Source organism: Stegodyphus dumicola, chromosome 8 (assembly GCF_044657685.1).
Source record: "Stegodyphus dumicola isolate Sdum_Otavi_A_Nest chromosome 8, ASM4465768v1".
In the NCBI taxonomy this organism is placed as follows: Eukaryota; Metazoa; Arthropoda; class Arachnida; order Araneae; family Eresidae; genus Stegodyphus; species Stegodyphus dumicola.
The window spans coordinates 124,687,138-124,699,523 of NC_140775.1; the positions used below are offsets into that span (position 1 = coordinate 124,687,138).

The 12,386-nt window shown below is 32.3% G+C and overlaps 1 protein-coding gene across 3 annotated transcripts in view; it reads right to left on the reverse strand.

Moving 5' to 3' along the window:
* Positions 1-360: 360 nt before the first annotated feature.
* The window catches only part of LOC118194405 (putative sodium-dependent multivitamin transporter), a 75,768-nt gene continuing 63,742 nt past the window's right edge, over positions 361-12,386 (reverse strand). For all 3 annotated transcript variants that reach the window (XM_035365565.2, XM_035365563.2, XM_085822374.1), the window contains 3 exons: positions 8,845-8,942; positions 5,459-5,547; positions 361-761 (listed from right to left, as the gene is read on the reverse strand). In XM_035365565.2, coding sequence (XP_035221456.1) covers positions 711-761; positions 5,459-5,547; positions 8,845-8,942 — 238 coding nt within the window. In that variant the 3' untranslated portion in view covers positions 361-710. The remainder of the gene's footprint in view (positions 762-5,458; positions 5,548-8,844; positions 8,943-12,386) is intronic.

The following is a 12,386-nucleotide window of genomic DNA, read 5'->3' on the forward strand; positions in this document are numbered from 1 at the left end:
CAACTAACATTCTACCGTCTGCAGGGATAGGTTACGTTCTTTTCAGAAGTGTCTGATGCCACTTTTTATTGAGTATAGTGGCTTTGATAGCCTAACGCGAAATTTAGCTTGAAATTTGTCTTGGAAAATAACAAAAGAGTATACTTTGCATGTGCCTTTGCGGCAAAAACTCTTTGCTTGTGTATCTGCATGTATTATACATCTTCTATAGTAACTTGCTGTCACGTATATTAAAAGAAGGCACATTCATTAACAAGATTTCTTACAGCATTGCTACTTTAGAATTAGCAAAAGGGTATTTCAAAATCAGTATGACCAAACAATAACAAACAAATCAAATTAGCATGCGTTTCGGTTTGGTTTGGGTATACTTTTATTTGAGACATTACATACTGTTGAGAATTAGATGTCATAACATAATTTTATTAGGATAGAGACTTTCCAATGAAGATCAAATTTTCAAATAACATTAAATTTCTGGCTGATCGAAGTACAAAAATGTACCACTCTTCCCTAAAAAAGGCTAAGTAAATATGAACGGAAATTTTTCTATTTGAAATTGATCGATTCGCGCGTTATTTAACTATTTACATATAAATAGTGTTTTAAAGTATTTCTGTGTTCATAACATTGCAAAACTTTACAGCTTGCTTCTATGAAAATTCGTTGCTACTTGATTTCTGTTGTCTCAAGAAAACGTGAATGATTCTTCACTTTTCATACGTTGGATTTCCCTTGGATAGTGGCTTTGAAGAAGTTAACTAAAATTATATTCAAATTATTCATAAATTAAAGGGAAAAATTACGTCTTACATTATTTTAAAAATGAAACAAACTCTATAACATTACTAGATGTAAATTGCTACCGTTATACCATTTACATTTCAGAAATACGAAGTACAAAACTCAGTTGCTCTGTACAGTATTATATAAAATATTAATACATATATAAAACTATGAAATTTAAAATTATGAAACGGAAAAAGAGCGATATATTTTTCGATAACTGGGATAATATGTTTTTAAAATTCATCGGTTCTTAGAACACCTGAGTACAACGGAGCATACAAGAGCTCTCTGCTCAAGGGATGGCGCCTTCATGAATGGCTTTCAAGAGGAAATTGACTCATATTTACATTACACGTCGGAAAAAGAGTGAAAATATCTATGCAGCTAGCTTATTCGTTCGTATCTGAACTCGGATCGAACCAGTAGTGTTGAGTGGTTTTATACACTCAGCCACTGATGAACTTGATAGTCCGTTACTTTAAAATAGGTACATCAAAGCTATTTTTGAACACCCGATTTTATTTGTAGCTTGTTAACGAATCGCTGTCCCCTTATAATTCGAACTTGTTCAACAGCTGTGGAAAAAAATCGAGACGCTTAATTTTATTTCTCTTCTTTCCCGTTTGCTGCATTTCGCTTGATGAAAAGCAAGCGACTGAAGGCTGAGTTGAACCACAGCTTCAAATGATGAGGAGAAAATAAAGGCTGTGAGGTGATAATGACACAAGATCGCATATTGTCGAGGTGCTGGCAACAGCCTTGAAGTGCCTATTTTTAAAGTAACAGATAATAGCAGAAATCCTTTCCATATTCGGTGCTCAGAAAATATTACGTATGTAAGTAGCATTTGGTTATTGTTTGGTTATAAAGTGATGAGGTATATCTTGATTCCTTAAGACAAAAATCCTTTGCCCGCTAGTCAGAACGTTAGGATGCTCCATAACATAAAGCTCTTGATATTCGTTATACATACTAGTCACTTTCATCATAGTCTATTAACTCAGACTGACCCAATAAATATTTTAGTTATGCAAATCCATTAATTTCGATAACATTTTGAAATTATCCAAATGGTAAAACTTTGCCCAAACCAGACATTGATAAGAGCAAGATTGATTAGTAAAATCAATCTTGCTCTTATCAGTATAAAACTTTTGTTACGATTTTAGCTATAAAAAATATTTCACCCATGTTTTCCACTACGAGACGCCTATAAACATTTAAATTCTGTATATTTTTACTGAAAAGCGTCATGTGGCCGCAATTTTCGAAGCTTATTTAATTTGATTTACTTCTTAAGCCGAAAACAGATTCTCCAGCCAAGAAGTACTTAGTCCTGCAATTATTCTTATATAAATTATACATATACCCTGTAATCAATTTTACGACGTCTCAAGGGTAATAGATGGGGTCTCTATAAAACGGAAACCGACTCTTTTTAGAAGAGTAGCTTCATAACTGAAAGATATTCAAGCTAAGGTTTTTTTTTTCTGTGACAACAGTTTCGTCTTTTCCCTTTAGATTGCAAAACCGGAATCGTGTGTTATCATAATAGATTAATTGTCGAATATTTAACTTACCGCTAGATCATTTTAAGGCATATTTGAAAAGAAACTGTTGTCAATAGCAAATAAACTAATGTATACGCAGGATAAACACAGCCTGAGCCAGCAATTATCTATCTGATTAAGTCTCTGACTTCGTTTGTAGAGTTGCTTTGTCATTACATAGAACTTTACCACACATTAGGCCTATGCTTTAAGTTCAGTGTTCACATATTCTTTCGTGCTTCGACTTTACTATTTATTTGACAAAACCCTATCAATACTTGAGATTTTAGTAAGGAAATTAAGACATTCTGTTCAAAATTTTGGGTGAATAACTTTGCAGTGAAATGCAAATTAATAGCTCTAAAAAACTGTTGAATACATTGACCTGTTCGAACTCTTATTGTGTAAAAATACATACTTGGAGAGCCATGAAAACAATTCACTGTCTTATGACAAGTTGAGCAAATTTTTATTCCTAGGTGGATGTGACGTCAAAATTTATGCCTTTGATATTTCAGTAATGAAGCGGCATTCAAAAACTGTTAAAGGGTTTTAGTCATAGAGGCTTTGTGTCCTTGAAGGCCTATTTTTTCGTTTTGCGATTTTGCGTTTGCCATCAAATACTATTGCTCTGTATTATATTTGAAGAAATTAAATAATGTAGAATCTGCATAAACGTACATACGTTTCTCGCATTGTGATAAAACAACGGTACCTAGAGCTATCCAATTTTAAATAACGTAATCCTACTGCGAATATGGGCATCTGAAAAGCCAAACTTGAAATTTGGAATTTGTTTTATTATCAATTTCATATTTTGTAAAACTTTAAGTTAAGTTTAAACGCCCCTTTGGACGTAATTTAAAATCTGAATTTTTTTAAAGTTTTTTTTCTTTCCCCCCCTTTTTTTTCTAACCATTACAATACAGTAACGATTCCAAGCAAGTCATCGAGTGAGAGAACAAAAATAACACATAAAATACGTACCGATATACTGTAGGATAATGATCAAGTATTAGTGCATACGTATGAAGCATTAATGCGTACGTATGTTAAAGAAATTAAAACTGCGTTAATTCAATACAATAAACAACAAGTAAATAAAGTACAATAAGCAATTACAAATAGCAATCAAGCTATTCACAAATAAGACAAAAATGCGAACATAATTTAAAATGAAAGTCATTGAATTATTTTTAATCTGAAACGGTAGATAAATAGTGAAAGGGTTAAAATGAAGTAAAAAAAAATAAGTTTCATTATACATTATTACAGTATAGTAAATACTTTGTTTTTACTGAATTTTTGCATTTCTAATATTTAGCAACTGGTAATTTTCCCACTAAAGACTGATTTCATTGACTCGTTTCTTACTTTTGATTTTGCTTCCCTTATCCATTTATACACTTATTACCTATGTTTGTTTATAATTCCTAACATATTTTGAAGAGCTATGACGCGTTCCGGCTCTGGCCTATTTCACTTTATATCGGCTTCACTTTTGCGTTTAATCAGTAACTGCTCTGCTCGATTTTCTAAATGCGAGTGGTAGTTGATACAGTATAAAAAATCTTTTAATACTAAATATTAAAGAGGTTTAAATTTTGAATCAATTAAAAAGTACTCAGAATAACGAGAACGAGATCAGTTGAGAATTGTGTACTGCTAGTGAATTGGACAAATGATGAATAGAAAAGAGATTACTAGAGTTTTAAGTCTAATTCATCTTATTCTCAATTATTAAATATATTCTTTCACTTAATTCCTCCCATTTCTATTCTTAAATCATCGTAAATATAAAATGAATTCTTCTATAGCATCTCTAAGGAAATGATGAAAAAAGAAAGAATTTTTATACCAATATCTGCAGATGGAAGTGAAATTTCATAATCAAAAAAAGCTAATAATTATTTTGCTACATTAAAAATGTGCATTGTCCCACTGAAAAGCAGGTTATTATCAAAACTGTTTTTAAAACATTTTAATTCAAACATGCAGGAGCTAAGGTTGAATATCTAAAATTGAATCAGTTGTTACAGATCCGGATTATCACTACACCACTAGAATTTCATTAGTGTCACACAATTCTCTCTTAAATGCTGTTCGCCACGTTTTAAAGTCATCGGGATGCCGAAGCAAGTATTGCGACTCGAAAGAACTTTCTGAAATTGTTTATGTACTCGGTAGCCTTCTCCAGCAGATCCATACTGCACTGTCTTATTTTTTGGCCCATTTGGAACTAGACATAGAATGTATAGTTAATGGGTTCTTAGCAACAGTATGATAAAGAAAATCATGAACACATTGAAAAACAACTCTTTTTCGTGACTAAGCGTGGAAGTAAAGAAACCTTGCGTAATGTTAAAGACCTCATCTTTGCTTGCGTGGTTTACCACGTATACACCTCAGTATATTGGAGCTACTTGATAGCGATTGAGTGTGGCTTACGTAGGGCACACACTCACCCTCTTTCCATTTCATTTCTATAGGACATCTCATGAGCTTAATTCTGGCTTAGTAGGCTGAGTTATACCAGGATTTCTACTGCCTATTTTTAATTATTTTATTATCAGCAGCAGCTTTAAACTCTCTGGAAAATATTTCTGTTAAGTTATGCATTTGGAAATATACAGCAACGCAGATTTTCACACAATTCTTCTTCTTTTTATTCTTATATTACAACTAACTATAATATTTTTTTATCCAAGACAAGTTTATATATAATGATGAGAACAGAATCAATTTGGAATTACCTAAATTATGTTGACTATTGAATATTTTTATAAGGAATTTCTGAATTATTTAAAATTCTGTCATTGAAGTTTGAATTACATTACTTGTCGACTTTTCTTTACATTGATAACATTTCATAACTAAATGTTAAGAAAACTGTAATCAATCTAAATTATTTTGTCTTTTAAGTATTCTTAAAAATAGCTTTATACATTAATAACAAATTCTTAAAAATAACTTTATAGTTTAAAGTATACATCAATACATTTTTAGCAGCACTTGCTGATTTATTTTAAGGAGAATTAATGGGTTTTTAAAAATGTTTTATGTACTTAATTTCACTAATACTCGTAATGAAATTCTGAATAATAAGAAATGAACTTTACTTCAACATTGGAAGACTTCTCAGGCTTTCGACAATTTAACTTTCTCATTGTCGGACTCAATAAAGAAAAGTCTGGCTGCGGTGATTTTCCTGAAAAGATAATATAAAATACTAATTAGTAAAACATCATAATATCCAAGAAAGTGCCAACATAACATTTTAAATGATAATGACTCGCCTTTAGTTATACAGGAATACTCCAACAACACAGATTCTCGTTCGAAGAAAAACTACTAATGTTCAGTAATTTTAATAACTAAGCGATTGGATATTTTCTCTGGCACGCTGCGGATTTCTTCAGGGGTAGTTGAAATATTGTTATCTGAAATATTGCGATGTGAGGGAAATATTTGTTGCAAGTCTGATCTATTGAAATAAATATACAACAACGTCTTAAATAATTATGTATGTTCTTTATTGAATAAATGCACAAATCTCCCCTTTGCGTCAATTTACGAGAGATAATGTCACAGCAATTTTTTTCTTCCCATTTGTCATAGCTATTTTGAAGAGTCATTTTAAATATCACACTTTTTATGCTATATATCTTATTTTCTGCGTATTATTATTTTAGGTGTATTGTTTCCTAAATTACAAGACCTATCATAAATGCTTAGGATTAAAATGTGTTGGGTTTTAATTGAAATTTGCAAACCAAAATCAACTTTAAATTTCTTTTAAGATTACCATTTTTAGACGAAGTTTTAAATATTATTCTAGTTTTCTGAAATTGATAAACGTTACGAGATTTTAAGCTATAATATGAATATTGCAATTTTTTTCTTATTTATTTACTGTTTTCAGACAACTTAGGCCTAGCCAAAGTCGGCTTAGGCCAGAAGTAGTAACCACTTTATTGTGGAGTCACCTAATAGATGGGTCATCGTTACCTCCTATGAAGGGACGATCAGCTACAGACATGCCTTCTTGGGATTTGAACTCAGGTCCAACCACTTTATTCAGTAGGCACTATACCGTCTGGGCAGCAGATACAAGTGATAAAAGCATTTAAAATTAAAACCATGTTTCACTGTGATGATTTACTGTTTTTATTCAGATTCTCTTAAAAATCGGTTTCGTTACACTTATTTTAGAATCTAACACTATACATATTTCATTGGCCCATAATTAGATGGATTAATATTAAATGAGCATTGAAGTCTACCGTCTCATACAATATCCTATATTAATGAGTGAAACGTTTCAATATTCTATTTTAAGTAGTAAGGGAAGGGTGGGAATCTAGAATAAAAATAAAGCAAATCAATTTTTTATGCATCAATAGTAAGTTTAATAATTTTAATGTTGCTCAATACCTTTACAAATGACAGAGACGTTGTCAGTGTGGTTTCTGAATTACAGAATAAAATTCAAACATTTTCGTAGAAACGACTACACATTTCCTTCATTTACTCAAGGGTCCACATGAAATTTTTGAGATACAGCTAAATGCTACAAAATTATCATCAAATGTTAGAAGTGTTTAAAGTAGTTCCTTTTAATATCAATGCACTTATGTAGGAGAATTTTCCAAACATTAAATGCTTCAAGACATCCATTTTTTGGAATCGAAGAAAAATATGATTTTATAACCTCATCAGTCTCATCGCCGTAATGAAAATGACGGCCATGTTAATTTTGTTTTACGTTAAAAATATCCGAACGTCACACATGGCAAGATCAGGTAAATAGGGTTGATGTTCTATCACTTTAATTTGGTTTTGTTCAAGAAATTGAACTGTCAGTTTTGAAGATGGATTGTCACGGTGAAACACGAGTCTTCCATTTTCATTTCTTACAGAATTTCTGGAAGACAGTGGTAAACCATTTAGCTGTAAGTCTTCTGCTCTAACTTGACGCCTTTTAAAATAGTCCTCAAAGACCCATACTTTATTTTCTTGACATATTAAAACGTCAGAAAACAGTATATGCGTTTCATCACCAGCTATGATTTTAAATAATGCAATGGCCACCATTATTAAGCAATTTAGAGTTCCTATCCTGGTTTTGCCCAGCGCTGCGTTTTGATGTTCTGTTAATTTATGGATGACACAACGGTAAATTATTTTTTATGTTTCTTCACGAATAATTTATCTATTGCTGCGAATCCAATGTTAGGTTCTTTCTGAAAATTTTCTAGGTGTAGCGATTATATTTTATTAACATTTTTCGTATGGCCAGCACGCTTTCTGAGACTACAGCTGACAAAGGTCTTCCTGAATGTTCATCCAGAAGAGAATTTCGATCGCAACGAAGTTCTATAAACCATCTGACTACAGTGGCACGAGATGGAGCTTAATTTCCATATGCAACCTGTAGACATTTCAGGCATTCTCCTTGATTTAACCACACTTAAAAATCACAAAAATCCTACCGAGATAGTGTGCTCGCGCGAGTTTCATTTTCTTTCCTTTCAGAATTTATTGAAATTTGATAAACTGCAATTGTTGTCACAAATTGTCGTCTGTGGAGTTTAAATATGCACATCTAATAAATAATTTTTCATGCATATTAGTCTTTCACTGTCTAAAACCATTCTGAGTTACCTAATGTATAGTATATTACTTGTACCAAATGACGGGTTAAAAGACAATCAGATTGAAATAACTTGCAGTGTGCAACCGTAGTTAATAACAGCGAAACATGAAATCATACCTACTGATATTTTAGGGTTAGGTCGTATCTACAAATGCTCGCTAACAAGGCATTAGTACACACTAAATTCCCTAAGCGCTGTCTAGTGAGGAATAATCACATAAGTATAATAATTGTTCCCCTTTTAATTAATTTTACCTCCATAATCGACAGAAGAAACTGACAGTATATCACTTCTGAAAGGATGAACGTTTCTTAAATAAAGAACATATTACACAGCATATTAAAAAAAGTCCACACGAGCAGATCCTAATAATGTATTCTGGACTTTATAAAAAAATTAGTTCTAGTTTTTAGTTTCGGGAATTATTTTTTAAGTAAACAATTTTCATATCTGGATATACCTCTTACATTAACAAAGCAGAAGTTCATATATGATATTCTTAAAATCAAGGAGAGAAAATACGCCATATAAATTACGTTAGGTTAACTGAATATGGTAAAGTACAGGAGAGATATTAGCTTAGGGTAAGCGATGCCTTCGTTGAGGGTTTTCTGAAGCAGATTGGCTCTTATTTACGTTAGACATGGATAAAATCGCAAAACCCAATCTTTCAGGAATCCCATTTGCATGTGATCGAGCCCGGGGTTAATCACAGGACAACTAGTATCTACGCGAAGGGAGAAAAATATGAAAATGTACACGATATTTTTTTCATTTCATGAGAACTTTTACTCACGAAAGAACACTTATATAGAAAATTTACCCAAAGTTCTGTAATAAATACTCACCAAATAAGAAACTGCTCAAGTAGCCGACCACGACTGTGGTCACAACCCCGATAGAAGTGAACCACATATATGAAATCTTATATAGTGGGAAAATATACCTAGAAGGAAAGTTAGAAAAATTATAATAATATAGTAACATATCCAAAATTCTTTTTCGGTAATTAAAAATTTCAAAAATTATCTAAAATTAATTAGAAATGAAAATCGTGCACTCCCTTTATAAGTAATAAAATCCATTTAAATATATCAACAAAAATAAGATTTTCATGTCACAAGTAGATTAAATTAATCATCCTTATGAACTGCGAATTATAAACTACATCTTAAGTGTATTGAGTTACTGTTTGAAGGATCATATAATTCGCTGGCTTTCAAAAATTAAGTATGCGACGATAAACTTAATTAAAATAGAAATTTAAAGCTTTGATTAATACCAAATCGCACATGAAAGTACAAATCTGTCTAAGCATGAAGAAAATAAGCATTGTGCTACGAAGATGAAAACATTTAATTTTTGTAAATTATATGATGACATCACATATAAATCACTAACAAAGTCATGTTTAACCTTTTGCGGCACAGTGTGTCCGGTATGGACACACCTAAAACTTTCCTTCTGTACGCACAGAAAAATTGAATGAAAAAGGATTTATAAGTTACTATAAGTTACTCTGAACCTTCTTTACTTAGAGTAGATGGCAGCTCAACACAAACCAGTCCATATATTTTAGCCATGTTTAGTTTTTGGAAACCCTCATTTTTCAAAGAAATCTTCCAAATTATTTTAGGGTATAAAAAGAACTGTGAAAAAAATTTCTATGCTTTTTATTTGATTTATGAATCTTCCTTATTCTATATTAGTTGTAATTTTTACCTTCAAAATAAATAAATTTTAAATTTTTACCTTACCTAAAATCAAACGGTGAACACTAGGTGTGCCCAAACCGGGCTCAACGATAATCTAGGACAACTGAGAGTATGTATTGTATTCTTTGTTTCTCCGAATCTCATCAGTCAGTTCATTGACAACAATGCTTGTTTCAGCACTATTTTCGGAGCTCTATTCAATCAGTGTGCCCACTTTGGGCACACCCACAGAATTAAACGATAAGTGCTATCTTCACAAAATTTTACTTGTGTACTCCTCTAGGCCTAATTAGACTGCCTATCTTTTTTTTAAATCAAAACTCCAACTTTAAAAGGTAGCGTGCCGGAAAGAGTTAAAGCTAAGAACAAATATTTTAAAGAAAACTTACATTAATAAGATACACGATTACTCCGGACTACACAAGCTTCGACTGCTGGTGCTTTCAAATGAGGTATTCAAGAATCGAAAATTTAGTAATATCCATTACTTCATTAGGGCAATTTGCAACTATCTGACATGGGCTGGAGGAGGTAAAAGTGCAGAGACAGCACGCTTGAGGGCGTGGAGAGTTTCAATAAGGTCGGGGAAAAACGGCGGCCACTCCACACGAGAAATGTCTTCACTCTACTGTTACACTACTATGCTGACAAGATGAGGATGGAAAGGAGAAAATAAAGAGCAATTACTGCAGCGTACAGTCTTGCAGTTAGTGGTGCAGAATTTTCATTCCGATACCACGCAGTCGTCCAGAACCGTTTTAAGGGCGTGCAGCTGGGTGCGGTATCTCACAGAAGTTCCAGCCCACACTATGGTGCTGCCTGCTCTAAATGCATGATATCTGATAGCATTCTAGGCCTGATTCCGTATGTCTCGTTTTCTTAAGACCCTTGCAAATCTTTTTTATTATTATTATTCCAAGGTAATCTAGACTGGTCTGTGAACAGAACGCATGCGAAAATCTGGCACGGTCTGGTCTGGTAGAAATGTAGTGGGACACCCAATGTTTACCATAAGTAATGTAGGTTTGACACAATATGAGATGTCCCGTTAGATAAAGTGGTGAGTGGAACACAAACCTTTGAACATGAACGGGTAATCCTTTCATGCGAAATCTTCGGCGCACATTACTGGCGAATGTTGTCTTACGGAGCTATGCTGCAACCATGGATGTAACAACTGTGGAGATCGCTCGTTGATTCCTCTTTGCTATTACAGCAATATATACCGATCCTAAAAGGTGATAATCCTTGGTCGATCTCGGGTACAAGTGTCCTGACAACTGTTTGATTGGAATTGTTTCTACGTTCGGAAAATTACCGAATGGTCAATGCCAAAGAAGACAGCAACATCTTTGACCTATTCATCTTCTTCCAGTCATAGAAATACGAATGTAATCAAAACTTATCTTACGAAAGTTATAAATCAGCATTTAAATTAATGTTTTAAATTTTTATGTGTGTCTGTAGGTAGATAATTTGCAAAGAAAAACACAAGAAAAACCTTAAAAACTAAGGAATTTCAAAATTTTACATATCCTAGAAAATAATATATAATTTAAGATAGAATATATAAATGATACAGCTACATAAACCTTTAAAAAAGTAAAGTTCAAAAACCAGAATCCCCGGATGAAAATATGTCGGGAAATGTAAAAGCCCATTTGCCTTAATTTATTGCATTTTTGCACTTATGTAATATTTGTACGAATTTTTCTCCACAACATCGGTTTGTCTGATTGTAGAATAGTTCCGATATTCTTTTTTGTTTTTTACAATAGTTTTTCTTCAGTAATTTTAATTTTGGTAGAAACATAAATACTAAAATTCAAAGGGAATATTTTTTGGAAAACCTACACAAGAGATATTTAGGTTATTTTTCTCAATTTAGCTTAAAAATGGCTTATTTATTAAAGCCAAAAGTTGGTATTTTAGGGATCATTCGATACGCCAGCGCTCCGTCATAGCATATTTAGATACCTGAAATTGAAAGTTTTTTTCTTTTTTCTTTGTTCGTGGAAAAGAACCAGAACAAAGGGTAACAACGAATAAATAAAACCATATTTGTGAAACATACAACATAAATTCGATAAAGTTGAATTATTAAAATAGTATAAATACTGATACATCGACCTAAAGTGCAGGTTTTAATTACGGAATTCCAAAATTTCACAATTCCTTTTTTAGTCCAGAGGGGCTTTGTCCCTGAAGGACTATTGTTTTCGTTTTGCGATTTTGCGTTGGTTCATTATAAATGTCAGTTTCACTTTTCAAACTGTTGCCACTAATTGTTAGAGTCTTGCATTATATTATATTTGAAGAAATTAAATAATGAAAAAAATCTGCAAAAATGTATATATATTTCTCGCAAAATGATAAAACAACGGTACATAGAGCCATCGAATTTTGAATGACGTAATCCTACTGCGAATATGGGCATGTAGAAGACCAATTTGAAATCTGGAATTGGTTTCATTATCGATTTCATATTTTGTAAAACTTTTAACGAATTTTTGATTAACAAACTCAAGGATTTCAAAGCGAACAATGGCAACGTTGTACAGAAAAAACATTTTTATCTCCAAAGCGCGATACTCTGTATCAGAAATTCTAAAGATATGCTCAGTTTTAAATTATTTTGCGATATTGCTCTTGAATTAATTTTATGCTTTGAGTAC